The 23,063-nt window shown below is 35.7% G+C and overlaps 1 protein-coding gene across 1 annotated transcript in view; it reads left to right on the top strand.

Moving 5' to 3' along the window:
* Positions 1 to 9,269: 9,269 nt before the first annotated feature.
* The window catches only part of LOC145667964 (uncharacterized), a 223,975-nt gene continuing 210,181 nt past the window's right edge, over positions 9,270 to 23,063 (top strand). The window contains exons 1-2 of the mRNA XM_081735388.1: positions 9,270 to 9,499; positions 16,163 to 16,210. Coding sequence (XP_081591514.1) covers positions 16,180 to 16,210 — 31 coding nt within the window. The 5' untranslated portion in view covers positions 9,270 to 9,499; positions 16,163 to 16,179. The remainder of the gene's footprint in view (positions 9,500 to 16,162; positions 16,211 to 23,063) is intronic.

Below are 23,063 nucleotides of genomic sequence, written 5' to 3' on the forward strand. Positions count from 1 at the left end.
ATCAAAAACTTTTCTTAGCCAAATAAACAATATTGTTTTGTATTGTTAGAACTAGCAAAAACAAGTACACAGTATGTGTAAGATAATACTTAATTAGGTAAAGAAAGGAATTTTGACAAACAGCGACAACTTATTGTACACTAATGAGGTTCTCCGGCAGTCACGTAGCGTGGAGAGTAATTAGGAGAACAAACAAAGCTGTTATGGAGAATCTCAGGGTCTGAATGATGAAAGTCATTGCATATAAAAAGGTAAGGGAGAGATACAGACATCATCCAGAAATCAACCAGAAAATCATCGAGTATTCATTCAGGTCTTAATCCAACGATAGCCGGACTTGATCATGGATGGAAAATTGCTATTGTTACCGTAAGTTGTATTTTCCACTTTTGTGTATCAAATGCTATCATTTTTTAGCCTCCAAGCTATCATTTATACTAATTGGTTTCCCGAGTAATAGTAAAAATTTGGTTTGTATCCTTCGTTTTATAAGTTAATGAAAATAAAGCCTTGCTTTTTATAGAAGAAAAAATATTAAGCTATTAATTTGACTTTGTCCTTAGACTAATTTAAAATACGACAGGCAGAGATACTTGGCTACTGAGAATAAATACTCGAAAACCCTAACTACCAAACATGGCTTAAACATGGCTTCCAGCGAAAGAATATAGCTTGGACGCTATATTAAGTGACAGTATTTTATATAGATTAATTCTGTATACCAGAATTTATTTTTTCCCTTCCTTTTTCGACTGTTTTTCCAATATAGTTCTTTCAGTGCATTTGCAATATTTTTTGTTCACCGATACATTTTCGAATGATTTTCTATAATGCCAATAATACATAGACTTGCACAAACAATGGACATAAACGGTCACGTAGTTCCCCCGCAGTCTTTGACGCCTCTTCCTGCTACCACCCTTAACCTACACATTAACAACAGAACATCCCATTCCATGACCCCAGATACTGTACCTCCTACTCCCTCCCATATAGTTTCCTAACCTTCAACCTCAGTCACGTTCGGCCCAGCATCCGTTTCGGTTCACCCAACTCTCTCACTATTTTTGCGGGCACACCTTTAGAAAGGACAGATTTGTTTATAACAAATTTTGAAGGCAGAGCTAAAATAACTGGTGGTCAAAAGAGAGAATGAAAAATATTTTTTCCTTGTGTTTAGCAGACGTCCCCTTATATTGGTACCAAATCACTGCCGGGTTAAATGCTTTATCATGGACTGATCTTAAAGACAAATTTTTGAAACAATTCGGTCCAAATAACTTACCCATCTCCGAATCATAAACATATAGATCAAGGATTCAGGAGCCCTCCATGTCACTCTTACATTACCTCTACGCCAAAAACTCTCAACCCAACTCGACAATCCATTTACTTTTGATGAATTCTTATCAGATGCTATCACTGGCATGCTTCCACATCATATACTTGAATTTTCTAAAAAAAAAACATTAGCAACTTTGAAGAATTAATTACCCTAGTCTCTACTAGGTAACGAGCCGATATGCACAGAGACCGTTTGCAAGCCTGCCTTCTATTTCTAATGTACTCCCGCCATTTACCGCTATTTCACAGGCGGAGAATGATTCACTTAAAAACATCATTACTCGCCTAGATGCCCTCCAACTCCAAGTTAATACACATATGAATTCCCAGCCAGTACAGTACACTGTGGCATTTACGGAGGATTCAAACGCAAGTTCATTTAACCGCTCTTCATATCCAAATAGCTGCTGTTCTGACAACTTTCGCAGGTAAAAAGAGCATCCTTTCATCAACCCCCAGTAGACATAGAGACAACCAGCAGCCTCAAAACACTTCCACTAACTATCATTGCTGTTCTCATAAGCACAAGCAGTGCGCATGTGTTCAAAAGTTAGAAAACACAATTAATAAGTCAGAGGACCAACGTTGTCCCTGTCATGGCAACTCACAAAGTTCCAAATCGCAGCAAACGGACCAGTCAAAATCGCAAAAACAGTCTCAGCAAAAACAAAGGCCTCCCTTTAGAAATTCCAATAAACGACAATCAAGGGGTTTTCACGCATCCACGTATTTTGCAACGATGTAAACTCCAATGTACTCGCCTCCCTTCCCTGGATACTACCTCTCACCTTATTTTTATCCTGTTCCCTCTCTTCATCTCAAAGTCAACATTATGCTACCACTCCCTTGCCTGTTATAACTTCCACGGACAATACTTCAAAAAACGGAAAAAATTAAGGGGGATACAGAGCGCGCCACCCTCCGCAAATATAGACAATCATATTAATTCATATGATATAAAAAACACTAACATAACTTCAGACAGTGGAACAACACATACATTGGAAATACCTGAATTAGAAATGAACCCCAACTCCATTTACGCAAAAAATGCACATTGCAGGTACCTCTAGTCTTTCGCTGTCAGTTAACGTACATAAAAGGGAAAATCTCAGAAACAACACACTCTCTAGTATTAGATACAAGTGCAGAGCAGAATTTATTCCCCAGTCATTTATTGCCCCCCAGATGAAGCCTTTCCCACTGATCACAGTATTGAATGGTATATCTGGGTTACCTCTCACCCTCACCCATGCGATGACGTTAACGGTAAACATACAGGGTTACAATTTTTCAATACTTTATCGCAAATCTCCCTTACATTCCTTTTCCATTATTTTGGGTAATCAATTTTTTGAAAGAACATCTGGCACACTTAGATTATAACAATAGAACTTTAAAATTAGAACATCTCGGCAAGAAACCCCCACCCCTCCTCACAACAGTAACGTACAGGTACATCTTTTGAAAAAATGTTACAGCCAAGTTCTCCCGAAAACAAACATTTGTTTTCCACACAGAAAAAATGCAAACAATCCCTGCGTAAGGCGTTGGAATGCTCAAACTGAATATACCGTTACATTCAGACATTAAGTATTTTATATTCATTTGCCAATTTATGAAAATTTCAAGGGATGCTATACGGTACATTCAGCAATCTGTATTGATTACCCTGGAATTTCTATTGTAAATTTATCTAAGTATGACCAGTATACGGGGAACGCCCACTGCATTGGGCACAGTACTCCCAAAGGAAATACAGGACGCTTTCAGTCACTCAATTGTATGAACCAACCAAGAAACGCGTGGAAGAGAACCGAAAAGAACGCATGAACAAAATAAAAGACTATATTGATTCCACAAAATTCAATATGAATCCGGATCTTTCTACTATTCAAAAACAACAAATGTTGGATATTTTGAAAAAGCGAGTAACAAGATTTAAATGGTTTCCCACGGATTTTACAAAAAATAAGATTTAGTGTCTCTTTAGACTTAATTGACCTTCAATCGTTTGTCAAACGTCAATATACAGTTCCACATCGGCTGTGTCCCAAAATGAAAGAAAAGATGTTGCAATTTCTAGAACAAGACATCATTCAGCTTTCTTCGTCCCAATACAGGAATACCATGCTCACTGTAATCAAACCAAACTCAAAAGGCGACTTACGTGTTGTGCTTGATTTACGTACATTCAGTAGTAAATGCAACTCTATACCCGATGCAATTCAACCAATTAAGGAAGTATTGGATTTAATGGTAGAAGCAAAATCGATGTATCACAATCTTTTTATCAGTGTCCATTAGCAGAAGAGGACCTCCCTAGCACTGCCTTTTTAGTTCGTGACTTAAATTTACCACACTCGCAGTATGAACTATGAGTACAGCCACAAGGCCACAAAACTCTACAATCAATTTAAACGTATTTTACGTACTATTTACCGTGACATTCCTGCCAAAACTTTTCTTTATATGTAGATGACTTCTACATTTATTCTTCTTCATACATTTGCAAGAGATTTTTGACCAAGTTCTGGAGCTCGCTGGAAAACACTCATTACTGTTTAATATAGATAAATCAGAATTCGGAGTAACATCAGTCAAATGTCTCGGACACATTGTTTCTCATGGTTCTTTGAAACCTGATCCGAGGAAAATCGACGCTATCACAAGCTACCCAAGACAATCAGAAAATTACGAGGATGGCTTGCAAGTGTAAATTTTTACAGGAACCATATACCATTTATCACACAAAACTTGTGACCCTATACAAGGCCCTCTACGCAAACCCGAGAAAGTTACAATGGAGTCCGGAGATGGACAAGGCATTTGAAGGCATGAGGTAAGCATTAGTTAACCCGCGTGTATTACAGCTATACAGTACAGAAAACATGGAACACATGGTAATGTGTGATTTCTCAACAGATGGCTTTGGCGCATATCTCTTTCAGAGGAAGATAGGCGAAAAAGATTATCACACTGTATGTTATATTTCGACAAGGCACGCACAACGCATAAGACCACGTCCTATTCATGATTTGGAATTGTTTGCTATATTTTTTGCACTAACAAAATTAAAGAAATATTTACTCCGCAAACACTTGACTTTAGTAACAGACACACTACTTGCACTAAAATCAACCAAATCAACCACAGATTTACCAGTATGATTTTACACTGGTTCACGTGCGTTCTGCTTAGAATCCATTCAGTGACATATTAAGTAGGAATCTGTTACCTTTCGGTAAAACAGATTATAGTTATTAGACGCGGATGTGCATCCTTTTCATCTGTTAGAATTAAATACGAAAAGACATACCTCAACTTCAACGTAATGATTCATACTTTTCAAAAATTATTAATGTACTAATTACTGAAGATCGTACAAAAACATTACGAAACTTGGAACAAGCAATACTTTTTCAGACCAACCTTTTGTACCGCAAAATATATTCCCTGGTCAAGCTATGTACTTTACTTAGTGTACCCAAAATTTTGCGTGATACTATTTTTGATGAATTTCACAACTCGTTGATTCATCCTGAGTATCTTAAGCTATATTATCTCATTCGCAACAAATATTACATACCTAACTTAAAAACTGGCTTCACAATAAGTTAAAGTCCTGTTTAGATTGCGGAAACTTGAAAAGCAACTACCACAAAGTGGGTGATCATGTGCAAAGATTACCCCCTGTAATCTGTTCTCCACGTGGCAAAAAGCTATTTGTGGTAAATTGTTGCCATCAGAGGGAGATGAATTTACACATTTCTATGTGGCTACTGATCTACATTCATCATACACAATAACCAAACCGATAAAGACCCCTACACTTCACATTGACTTCGCTACTCATGAGATAATAATTCCCTTTGGTGTAATGGAGATTATTTATACAGATCAACAATCTGCACATACCAGTACAAAAACTAAAGCGTTTTAGATACTATGGGCATTAGAAATAAGTATGCACTACCAGGCGCCCATAAAAGGATCCGACAAGCATCGCGAACTTAGGCTAGTTTTAGACGGAAGCATTTATCGTAGCATTTCTCGTAGCAGATGTGTTGCCAAAAATTTCATATAATATTCTATGACATCAAAGTATATGGTGCTTTTAAACGGTAGCAAACAAATCACTTGATTTTGACAAGCATCTGTCGTGACGTAGCAAACAAATCACTGGAGAAGATTGCAATTATGACTCCGAAATTAAGCGTGAGGTAGCTAGAGCTATAGTAATTGTAACAACAGTTCTCGTCGGCAATATTGAAAAACGAAAATCACAAAGAAGTGTGTGGGCAAACAGCATCCCTACTCCAACTCATTTTTCTTTACTACAATCAATTTCCCACTCAAAGCAAAGAGCATGGATATTTGGCACAAAATCTTTTGCTTCTTCTTAACACACCACGGCGCTGCAATTGGAGCAGAAATGCTGGGGGAAATGCTACGAAATAGAGCAGGTTCTATCGACAAGAAATGCCATAGGATATGCCATGGCATGGGAAATGTTTATAGCATTTGCTACTTTACATGATAGGATATCGATGATACGATTTTTGCTACGATAAATGCTTCCGTCTAAAACTAGCCTTACACTGTTCTCAAATTCTTAGGAAGAGAAAATGAGCGCATGTGGCCACACTTCTTAAAGAGGACAACAGCGACCCTTAACCAAACACACCTGATGGCCTATGAAGTGTCGCCTTTCTACGTTTTACGAGCCAGTAAAGCCTTGCTTCTTGTAGAAGAAAAGAAATATTAATCTACTGATTTGACTTTATCTTTAGATTAATTTGATGTATGACTGGCAGATACCTGGCTACCGAGAATGAATACTCGAAAAGCCTAACTACTAAAACAATATTTAAACAATACCTAACAGCGCAAGATGTGCTAGGCATGTGCTATTTAGGTGTTCCAGCTACTTTTTAGGTACCCGACACTTGGTATATATGATATTCATGAGCTAAGTATGTACTCCTGCCATCTACAGTAATAGGTATTTGTTACACCTAATTGATATTTGCAACCAAAAATATAGCATTTATATACCTGGCTCAGTTTCGCACTCTAACAGTCATTTGTTTTTATGTAGTCACTCGGGACATATATCTGTCATGTTCTAGGTACATACTGTTTCAGATACTCTAACAGCACAAAATGTGGTAGACATGCGCCATTTAGGTGTTCTAAATTCATCTCCCACATTTGAAGCATTTGTTGCTTCTTTTTCTAAGCGATTGTGTACTAGAAGCAACAAACGTATCAACTTTATTAGAAGGCAACTTGTCACCGATCATTTGAAAGTGAATATGGAAGAACCATGAAATAAGGTAAATAGACACTCGTTATTTTGTTATAAAATTACATGGCGAGCAGATATTATCTGATCCTAAACGGTTATCGTCGAATATACGCGATTAAAGGAGCACGCTGATTATGATTATGATTATGATTATGCCAAATTCAAAATACATCAACAATTCTCGCCTCTGTGGCCAAATCGGAAGAGCACGCGGGTAGTAATCCAAAGATTGGTGGTTCGTGCCTACCCTGGGGTACATGCTTTTTGCTTGTTTAAAGTGATTTTAGACTCTCCTTAATGTAAACACATTACGCATATAAGCGATTTAACATATTTTAGGGGAGTAATTTTGTGTTTCATTGACACTTATGGCATGGGGAACATATTAGGCACGTTCCCCAGGTACATGTCAGGCATGTGCCTTGGGGCGGACATAGACTGTGACTATCACTTGCATATCTGTGTGATTTCTCTCTAAGAGGTTCATGAGGCACATACAGGACACATTCCCATGTACCTCAGGGAACATGACAGGCATATGCCTGTTATGTACTTGTGTTGTTAAGGCAACGTGACAAAAGTAACTGTTCTCAAAAACAGTACGAACTTTCTTGGTTATCTGATAATAAAGTACCAAGATATATTCCCATACAGGGCGTAAAGCATGGGCCCACAGTCATTTCACGATGAGTTCAATATTTGATTCTAAACATAGCTTCTACAATAGCATCCACCCTTCAAGTAATCACCCCACCCCTTTCCAGGGCATGCCTTGTAAATCCGCTCATTAAGTAAATTGTTTTCTAACTGATATTAAGAGTTTTATTCCAATTTCCAAAGCATCAGTAGAAGTATCCACACAGTACGAAACCTGAATTGTTAAGTAATATCAAAATTAATTTTAATCTGAATAGTTATACCGAAAAACAAAACATTCGGTCTTATTATAATCTTTGGGTGGACGGTTCCTAATAACGCAAACTGCATTTCCGTCAATTGTGAATATTGGACTGAAACCGAATAAAGCAGTCCTGAAAATGGGCCCAACAGTTCTTAAACAGAACCGAAAAATTCTACAAACTGAACTGAACCGTTTCGAAACCAAACCGAAATTTTCCACAACCGAACCTTTCCCAAACCGTACTGTTCCCAAACCATTCCGAACGAATTGATTTGGTTTATACTACAAACTGAACCGAAACCGGTTAACGGTTTTTGGAACACCTCTACTAAGGCCCCAATCAGTACTTGTATTCAGAAAATTTTATGTACCCTTGTTCATGTCCATGGTCAAAGCAATGTTGAACAAGACTCTTGTTAAAGACCATTCAAGAGCATTTCATGAAAAAGTCATCAAAACTGACATCACTTTTGTCTTCAATTCAATAGTCTCATTTAAAAGATTCCTTTTCTGTCCTGTTCTAAGACAGAACACTTAATCTTGTTGTACGTATATTGATACTGAGGAGGCCATCTTGAAGCCTCTCCTATAACGGCTACTGTATCGCTGCTTTCTTCTGCTATCTACTGAAGTAAGAGAACACTATTAACAACAATATCGGCAGCTTTCATAACAATAGTATCACATTTCAAAATTTGTAATAAGGATTTAAAGTCTTCCCTTGGCTGAGCCTCGTGTTCAGTTGGCAACCCTATTACAAGATTAGAGGCTACATTTCATAGAAGTTTTCGAAAATTTTTAATTTTCCTAACTGCTACTCACTCTACAAGATGGAACATGCGAGTAATTGCCGATAATTGCAGACTAACATTCATTTTATGCGTTGCATTGGCATCAACCCGTACGAAATGAGATCATAAGGTTCATATTCCATATCAGCATATGCAAACTTAATTATTCCTTTTGAGTGCAACGCAACGCAACGCAAAATATGCAGGAAGGAATTATAACTGCTGTGTCAATTTCGAAAACTAATATATATATATATATATATATATATATATATATATATATATATATATATATATATATATATATATATATATATATATATATATATATATATATATAGATAGATAGATAGATAGATAGATAGATAGATAGATATTTGCGTTGCCTTGACGAATATTATTACAAACTAAAGCCCGACGTGGAACATGCTGAAAAGTCTTTCACAATTTCCATGTAACTTTGTGTCAGGCAGCTGAATATGACAGGAAGCTTATTTCATTCCATAATCCTTTCAACAGTTTACAAACATGAATTCTAAAATTTTTCTCGAGTCTAAATTTAACTTGGACTTAGAATATCACGATAATTGCATATTATATTATAATTAGTTATATCACATTTTTCTTACTTTTTTCTTTGTGTAGTACTACATTACTCGTAGATTGAAAAAAAAAAAAAAACATTTTACTATATTCTATATTTACAAGAAAAAATATTTTAGATTTCTTCACCTTTATTAAACATCTTTCAATGACAAGATTCAAAATGGTGGAAAGCTGATAATGTACCAAACACCTTGTTATGTATTTTACTAGTTTATGGTAGAATCACGAGATTCCAATTCACAACACGAACATAGCGTAATTGCTAAGTTTAATCAATATAATTGCTACTGATAAACTGGCAAGTAGTTTTAAAATATTTTTTGTTATGTAATATGTGTTGACTTTCCATTTTTGAAGAATTTTGTGGTTACTTGTTGAAGTGTAAATACGGGACTTTCCCGATGGTAGAGTTACCCAATCGGGAATGTAAAGGTACGTTGCTGCGTGAATACGCATAGACGTACTTTGCGTAGAAATTGCATCAACAGGTTACGAGCAAAGGACATAATTAGAGATGATCATTATGTAGTGTTTCCGACAAACAAGGTGAGAAATGGACTAGTTAGTGTATTTTTATTAGGTTGAAGTATATAAACAAATAGAAAATAATTATTCGATCACAAATGAACCAATATTAGGTTACGAGTATCTTGGTTACTGGCCCAGGTCCCTACAAGATGATGTTTTATTTACATGCGGTCGTAGAGGGTTAATTTCCGATTAGGACTGATTCCACTAACGAGCGCAATATTTACAATAGCACAATAATAGTATAACAATAGGTTTGGATGGGAATTGTGCGTATGGAACACACAATGATTCTAACCTTGGTACTGATTAAGGATAGTCCGTCAAAATTATAGTTTTACGGTTAAAATGAGTGAGTCCACATGAAAGAGGATTATTAAATTCGGGTGGCATTTAGTACGTCCAAATCCAAACATAGAGTGTTTTATGACAAATTGTGTGTTTTGCGCTATCTTCGTTGTGTGTCTGTTTACTGTTCCTGACGCGCCTGCTCCTTACTGATGCTACCGTTCGGGCCCTGCTGCGCTCCTGCCCTAACTCGGTTAGATAGCATTCGTACTTTTAGTAGCCACCTAGCATAAGTTGATTAAGTGAATCTGCACAGAGGAATGTAATTCAACATCCTCATCGACGGCTCCGGAGCCGGTACTTGAGCCAGAGTCATTGCCAAGCCCGTCTGGGAAGAAAATTAATAACCCTTAAATTCTACTGTTTGCAGAGGTTTTTGAGAAAAAGGAAGCTACATGTAACAATACAGTTTTCATTTCGTTTCTAACTTATATGTGTGAGAGGTAAGATACCGATATTTTGATTACTATTCTGAAATGAAGTAACAATTCTTTTCCGTAAATTTTACAGATTTCTGCCCGTCTAAAATCGGATAATATCCTGTTTGCGTGGGATACGTAAAAATGCATGTATTTATATCCATTACGAGTAAGTTCTCATAAAGTGAATCTGCTCCTACTAGTGCAATTATTCTTTAAGAAACATTTGGGTTCCGGACTGAGTATGTAAAAAAAAAAAAGCCATCCTCACTTAACCTAAACTAATTATTATTATGTTGAAAACCGGAGCTAACAGTATAGATGCCGTTCGAATGTTGAGCAACTCATTACTACGCATATTTTCTAATATTTTTACGTAAATACGCTTAATGAGTCCAATTCAAGAATAATAAATAAACGCTACAAAATGTGAATACACTCGAAATTTGAATTACTAAAATTTGTATTTTATTAGGACCTTTTTTTCAGTTTAACGTCCTACGTTGTGTCCTAAGTGAGACAGTGTTGATGATAACGAACGGAAGTGGGAGGAAATGGGAGAACCCCAAGAAACCCACGGAGACGATATTATTGAATTGTGTCTACTGATATTTAATACTAATTAGATTTCCATATTTTAATGATCCACTAGCTAAACCAGCGCTCTCTACAGAGCTCATCATTAACATATGAGCATGAATCTCCTTGTCATTCCTCACAACATCTGTACATGTCCCTTTACAGACACAAGTGAAAAACGTCTGTCTTGATAAAAATCGGCAAGAGGTACCAACCATAAAGGGGAGATTTTTTTCAATTTTTTTTTCAATACCTCACACCATTTGCAGGATTGAGCCTACTTCCGATTGGAGTTTTTAATTCATGTGTGACCAGTGTTTTCTTTCTTCTTTCGTGCAGTACTATGTAATAAGCTACTACATTGTGTACATAATTAATTATAATGTTAGTGATATGTGTTGTTCATTGGACAAAACATTCCGAACAATAAAGATTCATCTTAGCCTGGAGAAATAGTTATCCTTCGTTTTCCATTATCACTTAGGCATGAAAAAAAAGCCTGAGAAATATACAACCCATGTATACAACTATGCTGTGTTGGAATGCATACCTCATAGGATATGATGCTTTACTGTTTTAAAATTTCAACACTTTCAGTGTACCCCTAAAGTGTAATCTTCAATTCGAACTGGACAATCTACACAAAATTTGGAACCGATCAACGAAAAATGAAAAAAAAAATGAAATCTTTGAGTTTTACGTCCCACGCTTATGCCGGTGAGGCTAAAGGAGACGGTGATGATGAGTAATGAATGAAATGGTGGAATGAAGAAAGTGGGAGGAAACGGGAGAACCCCGAGGAAACCCACGCACACGGTGTTTGTCCACCACAAAGTTCACTTGGCGGGGGCTGGGATCGAACCCGGGACCCCAAGCACCAGAGGTGAACGCTCTACCACTGAGCCACCGCGGCCCCACCGATCAACGAAGAGCACTTATGGTTTTCAAGATCTCAATGTCGAAAGGATTAGAGACAAACATATAAACCTAGCATTTTTATATATACAGTAGATTAGTAAGAACATGTATATTATTTTGCATACTTTTTGAATCTTATTGGCTACCATCTAGAGATGCAAGGGTTCGGCAGAAAACGGCTTTTTTGAAAGAAAAAAAAAACACGGTTTTTTCTGCTTCGTTTTTTTGCTTGGGAAATTTTGGGCTTTTTTTCAAAATTCTGCTTTAAATTCATAAAGCAGATTTTGTTTCGCTTCTCTATAACACAAAAAGTCATTTAATTAGTGGTTGATGCCGATAATAATATAAAATCTCGAAAATAAACCATGAATTTCGAAAAGATATTTCAAACAAATTTACTTCTCAACATATTCACATTATGGATTCCAAAGGATTAACCAATGTATATAATAAGATTTTTTTAACCACCTATATACAAAAGTAAGCAGGGTTGGCAAGAACCATGGTGGTTTTTGAAAATGCCAAAATTCCGTTGTTTGGGGGGAGTTTAAACCAGGTTTTTTGGGTTTAGATATTTTGCTTTATGTATTTATAATACATATTGACGGAAATAAGCTTGTTTCGCCTTGGGGTTATTATGCAACAACGGAGTTATGCTGGAAGAGGTCACATAAGATGGAAGAAGTCCGGTCAGTAAATTTCTTAAATTGGGAAACTCCCGCTCTAGCCATCGGGAAAATCCCGTCATTACTCGAAATGTAAAACAAGAACGGAAAAATCCTGTTATTGCTTTGCATGTGAAATTTAAAGGTCAAAGTATCATAATCAGTACGCTAAAACTGAGGTATTAAATTACAAATTTAGTACGTACATATCATTGAAAGTACAATCCAAGCTAATGTTGGAAGCTATGTAGGCAATCAATAAATTTTACCAATTTCTATCAATATATTTAAGCAACCTTGGCTTCTTTGTAAAACAATAGCCATTCAGGCATGCAGAAATATACAATTTGGTTTCGTTTCGTATGTTCTGGCTTAACATCCTTATGTAATGCCTAGGTTATCAAGGAGAAGACTTTCGTTTAAAGTGATATCCGAACCGCTACTTTGTTTACGCATGAAAGAAGGATTGTGGTACGACCGAGAATTGAACATGGGACATCTTGATTAAAAGGTGAAAAGGAAATAAAACTAATGCAGATGGATTGATGTGTGGAAACGTCACCATGAAGTTCACACGATTCGCATTTTTCGTTCTTTTTATTTATTTATTTATTTTTGGGGGGGCGCGGTGGCTCAGTGGTAGAGCGTTCACCTCTGGTGCTTGGGGTCCCGGGTTCGATCCCAGCCTCCGCCAAGTGAACTTGTGGTGGACAAACACCGTGCTCGTGGGTTTTCTCGGGGTTCTCCCGTTTCCTCCCACTTTCTTCATTCCACCATTTCACTCATCTCTCATAATCACCGTCTCCTTTAGCCTAACCGGCATAACCGTGGGACGTAAAACTTAAAGATTTCATTTTTTAAATTTATTTTTGGTTTAAACCAGTTGTTTATTAAAAAAAAGCTGGTGTAAACCAGCCAATCCTAAAAGTAAATACTTCTTTTAAAAAATACACAAATAACTAGCAAAATTCTATGTAGTATTTTTACTTCAAAATATTCTATACCCTCTTTTTGGAACAAAATAAAATAAAACATAAGAGAAATACTTAGATTTATATGATACACTTAAAGGCTGCACATCTAGAGCTTTTTGTTCTGTATATTCTTGAAATTCTACAGTTTTATATAACCACCATCGCAGTTTACTCAGTCCTCAAGTTTTCTGAATTTTTAACAAGAGGGATTCAACATGTGAAGGGTGTGAGGCAAGAACATGGTAACCCACAATTTTACTGTTTTAAGAAATTGGAGATTTTCTGCTGCACAATCCATTTTCAAAGTCGGAAAGCTGATTGTTTCACAGAAGACTATACATGAAGGATTAAACGAAGCGGTATGCGTTGCTGTCTGTCTGGTGCTGTGTAACTCAGCAATTGAAAATTTGTTGGTTACCATGTTCTTGGCTCACACCATTCATATCATTGCGGAACTCCCCTACCACCAGAAAAAAAAAAAAAAAAACTACGGAATATATTTAAGATAAATACAACTGCACAACAAACGTGACTGAGTGGAGCTTTTGCGCTTCTATCGGGAAGTCTGGGATTCAACCCAGCATTCGACCATTCTGACAAAGTTTTCCTTCATTCATCTGTGAAGTAGAAATAATGCGTGTACTGTGAGTTGGCCGACTTCCTTTCTTATTGTTTTTAAATCGTTATTATTACTAATTACCAGCAGTAACGGTTTTGCGAAGGTTAGAGGGGCGGCCTTTCGGATTGAAGCCTGTTCCCCAAAATTACAGAATGTCTAAAACAAACGAAATATCTATTAGTTATGCCTTTACTCATAAATTTTAAGCTCCCGTTAGAAAAACACATTAGTAAGAAAACCCCTCCCAAAATGCTTTTCTAAATCAGCCACTGATTCTCAGTATAAAATGATCTTCAAGGTTGTATCCGGAAGATTATATCTAAATATATAAACGAAACGAAATACAGTATTAGTTATGCCTGTACTCATAAACTTCAACCTCCTCCCAAATAAAATTAGAACATTTTAGAAAACGAAACAATCAGAGAAACCCCTCCCAAAGTACTTTTCTAAATCCGCTACTGATTATTTGTATAAATTAGTATATAACGTTGTATCCGGAATATTATTGCATGATCGTTGCATAGCTACAGTATAACAGAAATGTGGAAGTAAGGTTTGATGGATATATTGAAAAACGTACGCTTTGGCGTATATATAGAAAAACATAAGTTTAACTTTTACGCTAGAAACTAGATTACTAAGCTCTTAAAAATGAAACACGGATGACAAACTGAAATGATCCAGAGAAGAAAAAATGTCGGTAACTCAAAACTTAAAATAAAGTTAAATAGCCTCTAAAATTGCCCTTAAATAGCACATTTTTCATGTTAGCTTTAATTCGTAAAACATGTGCTCCGTCCATCTTGATGGTGAATTCCAGAGCGAAATATGGCATTTAGGTCATGGAAACCTTATCTATCTATATATATAAAAGAGAACGTACAATTCTTTGTCCGCTCATCACGCTAATACGGCTGAACCAATTTCTTTCATTTTTGGGGGGTTATTAGGATTTGGACCCTAGATGGTTTTTATCATATCACTTTAATTTTTAATTACCAGTGTCTTGAGATAATTGACCATTCAGGTGTCCACAAATCCTTTGTTAGTTCATCATAGGTAAAAATAAACGTATTTATATGCAACCCGCATGACCGTGTCACTCGGCGGGTTAACATAAATGACAGGCGATATACAGCGGAAAATAGCTTGAATCTTCTGTTTAAAATTTTTTAATTGATTTGCTTATTTTTACAGACACTTTTACAATATGCCAGCACCGGGATGACCGCAGCGAAGCGGGGCGGGTTAACATAAATGACAGGCGATATAATGTTAAGATTTACTGCAATCTTCTATGGTTTTTATCATATCACTTGAAAGCGAAAAAGTAAAAATTATCTAAGTAACAAAGTTTATTGCGTTCCGGGGTGACCGCAGCGAAGCGGGGTGAACGCTGCTAGTATATATAAAAGAGAACGTACAAAATCCTTTGTCCGCTCATCACGCTAATACGGCTGAACCAATTTCTTTCATTTTTGGGGGGTTATTAGGATTTGGACCCTAGATGGTTTTTATCATATCACTTTAATTTTTAATTACCAGTGTCTTGAGATAATTGACCATTCAAGTGTCCATAACGTACAAATCCTTTGTTATTAGTTCATCATAGGTAAAAATAAACGTATTTATATGCAACCCGCATGACCGTGTCACTCGGCGGGTTAACATAAATGACAGGCGATATACAGCGGAAAATAGCTTGAATATTCTGTTTAAAATTTTTTAATTGATTTGCTTATTTTTACAGACACTTTTACAATATGCCAGCACCGGGATGACCGCAGCGAAGCGGGGCGGGTTAACATAAATGACAGGCGATATAATGTTAAGATTTACTGCAATCTTCTATGGTTTTTATCATATCACTTGAAAGCGAAAAAGTAAAAATTATCTAAGTAACAAAGTTTATTGCGTTCCGGGGTGACCGCAGCGAAGCGGGGTGAACGCTGCTAGTCTAGTTATAGAGTATACCATAAGAAAGCTATTTAGATAGATAAAATCATGAAAATGGAAAATGCCAAAATTTCCGAAATTCTTGTTTTTTTTTTTTTTTTTTAACTGGCTTTTTATGTGAAAAAAAAAACATCGATTCAAGAAAGCCGACTTTTTCTGCATCTCTACTGCTATCTAATGATTTTGTTTCTTCTTTCCAGAATTCACACAAACACACATGCTTCAGTTTTACGGTTACGACGATAGCGGTAAGTAATAATCTTGTTTTTCTCTATTTTCTTATTTTAAATCAATGATACAAGATCAAACTACAATATAGAGTAAAAGATAAAATTGTACTTAGGTGAATTTTCACATGACGAAACGATAATTCGATGCTACTTTCCAGGGGTCAATTGTCAGTTTTTTTTTTTTTTTTTTTTTTTTTAAATAATTAAGAATACCCGTAAAGTTATAATGGCAGTTTTACGGTTAAAATGAGTGAGTCCATATGAAAGGGGATTATAAAGTCCGGATGGCATTTAGAATCTCCCCCAAATCTACACGTAAGGTAAGTGTTTTATTCCATGCTACTGGTTTTGCGCTATCCTCATTTGTGTCTACCCACCGTCGCTGAAGCGCCTGTACTTCCTGTAAAACTTATTTTTATCGGTTTGCTTCATTGTAGACAAAGTCATAGAAATGCAATGCAAATGAAAAGTTATACAGTAAAATGCGATGCATATTTGGTCATGATTTATTACTGAAGTGACTGGTTTTTGTGACAATATATACAGGACGAAGAAAGTTCTGTCGGATCTTCACCCACCACCTTCGAACATCGATATGTAGAGATGCAAGGGCTGGGGAAAAAACCGGTTTTTTTGAAAAGAAAAGAGGTTTTTTCTACTTCGCTTTTTTGCTTGGGAAATTTTGGGCTTTTTTCAAAATTGTGCTTTAAACTGACAAAACAGACTTTGTTTCCCTTCTGTATAACACAAAAACTCATTTAATTAGTGGTTGATGCCGATAATAATATAAAATCTCGAAAATAAACCATGAATTTCGAAAAGATATTTCAAGCAATTTTAATCTTAACATATTTACATTATGAATTCAAAAGGATTAACCGATGTATATAATAAGAATTTTTTAATCTCTTATATACAAAAAGTAAGCATGGTTGTTTTTGAAAAAAGCCAAAAACTCGGTTCTTTTTTAGTTTAAACCAGTTTTTAGTTGTTGGTTTTTAAACCAGCTTTTTTGGTTTAAATATTTTGCTCTATATATTTGTTTTTCACATTGACAGAAATAAATTTGTTTCGCCTTGGTGTTAATATGCAACAACGGGGTTACGCTGGAAGGGATCACATAAGCTTAAAGAAGTCCAGTCAGTAAATTCCTTAAATTGAGAAACTCCCGCCTTAGCCATCGGGAAAGTCCCGTCATTACTTTAAGTGTAAAAGAGTAACGGAAAAATCCTGTTTTTACTTTGCATGTAAAATTTAAAGGTCAACGTATCACAATCAGTACGCTAAAACTGAGGTATTAAATTACAAATTTAGTATGTGGATATCATTGAAAGTCCAATCCAAGCCAATGTTGGAAGCTACGTAGGTAGTCGATAAATTTTGCCAATTTCTATCAATATATTTACAACCTTGGCTTCTTTATGAAACAGCAGGCATTCAGACAAGCAGAAATATACAATTTGGTTTTGTTGCGTATGTTTAACCTTAACATCCTTATGTAATACCGACGTTATCAAGGAAAAGATTTTTGCTTAAAGTGATATTCAAACCGCTACACATGAAAGAAGGGTTGTGTTTCAACCGAGAATTGAACATTCGACACCTTGATTAAAAGGTGAAAAGGAGAAAAACTAATGCAGATGGTTTGATATGTGGAAACGTCAGCATAAAGTTCACATGATTCGCATTTTTCGTTTTTTTTTTTTTTTTTTTTTTTTTTTTTGTTTAAACCAGTTTTTTTAAACAGCTAGTATAAACCAGGCAACCCTAAAAGTAAATATTTCTTTTTTTAAAAAAAGTACACAAATAACTAGTAAAATTGTATGTAGTATTTTTACTTCAAAATATTAGTATTTTCACTTCAAAATATTCCGTATCCTTTTTTTGTGAAACAAAATAAAATTTAAGAGAAATACTTACATTTATATGATATACTTAAAGACTGCACATCTAGATCTTTGTTTTGGGTGGTTCTGTATATTTTTAAAATTCTACAGTTAAGTTTTATATAACCACCATCACGGTTTTCCCAATCCTCAAGGTTTCTGAATTTTTAACAAGATGAATGCAACATATGAAGGGTGTGAGAGAAGAACAAGGTAACCCACAATTTTACTACTTTAAGAAATTAGATATTTTCTGCTGAATGATTTTCCACATAAGACTATACATGAAGGATTAAACGAACAAGATTAAACGAAGCGGTATGACCTACCCAAAGCCATCCGGAGCTCACTTTGTTTTAATTATTAGTCGCTTAACTTCTTCACAATGCTTGGTCGACACAAAACTATTGTAATAGAAATGGTGATGGAGCAAGTAATTTATACAGGGTGTAACGTAGTTAATTAATAAACGCCGGGAAGTCATTCCTGACACTGAGATAAGCAAAAAAAAAAAAAAGTCCTATGAACATATAGTTTATTGGCAGAAATAGTGAGGCCCGAAAGCGTGGGAACAGTAAGTTGGAAACGGCAAATATTGGAAACCAATAAGCTTCGAGATGGAGGTCTAGAAAGTGTTGAGGTGGCGCTGGTGTTCAATACCTAGTTCCAGTTGAGAAGATCTCTTGTGAACCTGGCCAGTAGACAGCTTGTCCTTCCTATTCGATAGGAAGTAGTATTGCCAACTCATACGTGAAATAGACAACTGTAGCTGCGTGATACGCCTATTCCAGTATCTATATTTATTGCCACTCAAATAAATTATTATACATCCAAGGCATATTTCGTCTGCAACATCAAATCAGTGATATTAAGCTCGAGAACTTCACAAATTAGTAAACTTCTGTGACATTGTTAAAGGTTTATAGAACGATGCACAAGGATCACGGACGCATGTGGAATTATTTTCTGGTTCCGTAAAGGAGGAAAAGTTCTCAACAACAACACCAAGCATGAAAAGGGCTATAAGGGCGTCCTATTTTCAGGAAGGTTCCACGGAACTTGTTTATTTATTTATTTATATGTTTAATGTCCAGCTAATTTTCAACATTTGATGGTCAATTAATGAAAAATTAGCGGAACCAATTTGTTCGTTACCAGTGACAACAGTCACACAAAGGTCCGCTACTGCAAATGCCATTTCGGAACAATATTCCGAATGATACGCTTATTACTGCAAGATGTATATTGAATAATAATCAGCAAGTATAAATTCCACCATATCAAAATTATCGAATGCCAAGACGTTTCAGTAATAATATTAATAAAAAAAAAAAAAATGAAAACAGCTTCGTTTTTCTACCTTATGATTGTGTTGTTATGTTAGAGCAATCTCATTTTAGACGGCAAAATCCGTTTTTCTGTCGTTCTCCAGGCTGTGTACGGTTCTAAATACCAGGTGAGTTTCAATATTTTAAGGTTTTATATCAAATCACCACTATGGTATACAATTCATGTCATATTGGTTTCTCTATTCAGTTATTGCGTTTTGCAAATAAAAATGAAAGTGAACACATCCTTCATTTTGTACTATGAGTAAGATATCCAACTGAGCACCGTATTATGTGAAAACAGAAATAACCTAGTTATAATGAAAATGAACTATTATTATGCACTTTCTAAAACAGAGTGTATCACACACACCAGTGATTTATTTGTGGATTTGTAGATGGGGGGAATATTTATGCAAGATTGTGTTCCGTATAACAGACCAGCTTTAAAGTGGGGTTGGGACAACGTTATTTTTAAACCTACCTACTTTGAAATTGTGGTACTAGTTTGATAGGCGACCCCAAGTTCATAATTTTTTCACTTTTTTAATGCGGTTTCCGACGTTGCTTTACCTTCAGACGAAAGCCTGTTACTTTGTGTACTGGAATTACTTGCCTTTTCATCCTCAGGAGCTTTCCTTTTATTAAAATATAGTCTAATATCCATTTCCTTATAACGTGCTTGTGAACGAAGAAGCTACCAATTCAAAACTGCAGTGACTGCTCACTGACAACTGAAAATGTTTATTATTATTATTATTATTATTATTATTATTATTATTATTATTATTATTATTATTATTATTATTATTATTATTATTATTATTATCATCATCATCACTATGCTACTCGGATGAATGATAAGCAGTAGTATCAGCTGCAAGATTTTCCTTCTAGAAACAATTCTATAAACAAAACAGCTCGCATAGCTCGCGACAATAAACATACTTAAAAAAAAAAAAAAAAAAAAAAAAAAAAAAAAAAAAAAAAAAAAAAAAAAGTAAAACATGAAGTTGAATCATTGTACTTTAAAACAGATTGTATAGCCTAAGAAAAGTGGAAAATATCTTCCCAGGCTGGGAAGACTAAATTAAACCTAGAGACAGGGAAACCAAAACTTAGAAGAGGGGAAGTTCCCAAGATATATATGATGGAAACAATATGATATGTTCCAATCTGTAATAGAAAAGTTAACACATAATCCCTGATCCAATTCCTAATGGAGCACACATATTGGAAAGAATTTAACAATACCTCAAGTCACGTTGGCATATTAGATTTGCTATTTTATACAGGGTGGCGCAGTTAAAACTAGCCCGCATCTTTGAATACGAATGCAATATTTCAACTTCTCAAATTGAGTAAACAGCTATAACAATGGACAGTTTATGCAATTATCAACTATTTTTTCTTCAATCGATAATATACAACGATCTTCAACAATCGACATACAAGAATTATCGATTATTAGCATTCTTATTAGCATTCTTCGGTCAGTATTTCAGTTTATTCAAAATGTAAAACTATAAAGAATTCCTTCAGGTCTTACACCACAAGTTATTGCAGACATTCGCCGAAGAATTATCCAAAGCCCAAAGAAGTCTACACGTAAGTTGGCCCAACAGGCGCATATGAGTAGAAGGAGTTGCCAGCGTATATTGAAAAGTCTTAATTTGAAGGCATATCGTGTGACAGTTGTGCAGCAATTATGGGAGGATGACAGTCAAAAACGTGTATGTTACTTTTGAATAACATCTAGGATGGTTTGTTAGACCTTTTCCATTATATCATTAGTAAAATAAGTCCATTTAAGGTCTTCGTTTCTGTAATTTCATTCAATTTCCTTTATTCTTATACGGACTACTTTTATCTGCGCTACCCTGTATTTTCATAATTGTGTGAAATAGTAATGATTTCAAGGGGTAGTTCCTGGTAGGAATTTTGTCCCTCTCCAAAAGCTATGAAATTTCCTTGTTGCATATTTCCGACCACACTAAACGCGTGTTACCGGTATTTTGTCAGTACTATTTTCACCCTCTCCCCATATATGGTGGTGTTGCAATTTCTGAGTTCATACTACTAATGGCATGGGCGTGTCCGTACAGTATCGCAAACGTAGTACGATCGTCACGTGTTCGGCGAGCTGCATAGCAGTTTCTTAAGACCTCTTCGTACTGTACTTGGTTCAAACATACAGGTGGCTCTTGTGTTCAAGACACTACAGTACAGGAATGCGGTCGTTGTGCTGCGAGTGTTGAATAGGACAAGTGACAGTGCTCGACTAAGTCATGGTGCATTATTCAAACCACGAACAGGGCGACATGCTATTCATATGCTGTCGTGCAGATGGCAGCTAGCATGAAACAGCACGACTCTTATCAGAAGCATTTTCCTAAAGGCGCCAATCATCATACAATATGTTTTTGTATCAGTTTATCGGCGTGTGGAACAGGGATCATACTACCTGCCCATGTTGATGCTAGTCTACTCTGTTAGCGAACGTAGGTTAGAAGCTATGGACAGTGATCTAGGTATGAGTACGAGGGAACTTAGCCGTGAAATGTATGTTAATTACATGACTATGTGGCGTGCATTACATGAAAATGCCTTTTACCCATACCACTTGAAAAGGGTACAAGGACTGACAAAAGCGGATTTCCAACCACGTAAAGCGTTCTGTCAGTGGTTCATTCAACAGACCATTACCATCATCCTGTTTCAAGCATCTGTATTGTTCACTGATGAAGCCACATTTGGAAGGGATGGTATCGTCATATCGTCAACATGCATAACACATACACGTCAGCAGATATACATCCCATGGTACGGTTGTCATTCACCATCAAGACCAATTTGGACTCAGTGTTGTAACAAACCGTCTCTACCGATCCGTTTACAGAGTAATCATGAATTAATTTCTTAATGTTCATTTTTATTTCAGCTTTTCAATGTTGGCTCATTTAATTTTATTTGTTATTTGCCGACATTATATCAATCTGTACGTGTTTGTTAATTATTTTGCGTTTATGTACAGTGAAATGCATATTCCATTTTGTTTATTTAAGTATCTCGTGATATGCGATGGTATTCTTTATTTGCACCTAAAATGCTGTAAATTGACTTTCTAGAAGATTTAAATAATCTTTGAAAGTTTTGTAACTAAAATGGAAAAAATGTAGTGATATACATTGTGTAGTCGTCGTAAAAGAAAAGGTAACGACAAATTACTTTGAAATTAATTTTGTTTGATTTGGCATAAGAGGTCTGTGAAAATGATGTGTCTATAAAATAATATCCTTCCGGAATCCTAAAGATAACATTTGCTGTACATAAATATGTCGGATGTACTTTTAATATATCATTATCGATACAAGTAAGTTGTTAAAGTCATCATATTTAAAGCCTGTGACCAACATCTTGGCATTTCTTGTTCTTGTAACCTCATATAGAGGTTATACATAGGAGGAGATGCGGCACCGTAGTAGTTAAGTCCGCTATGGCCCTGGAATTGCTGAAAAAATAAAAAATTGATAAATCTCTACTAAAGTCATTGCTTAATGTACATTTTTAACTCGTTGCGTCCAGTAAAAACCTTGAAGATGATACATGTTGCGTGCACTGAAGACCAGACCTCAAGAGAATAGTTGAACTTAGATA

The sequence above is a fragment of the Thermobia domestica genome, chromosome 13, assembly GCF_964235325.1.
Source record: "Thermobia domestica chromosome 13, izTheDome1.hap1.1, whole genome shotgun sequence".
NCBI lineage: Eukaryota > Metazoa > Arthropoda > Insecta > Zygentoma > Lepismatidae > Thermobia > Thermobia domestica.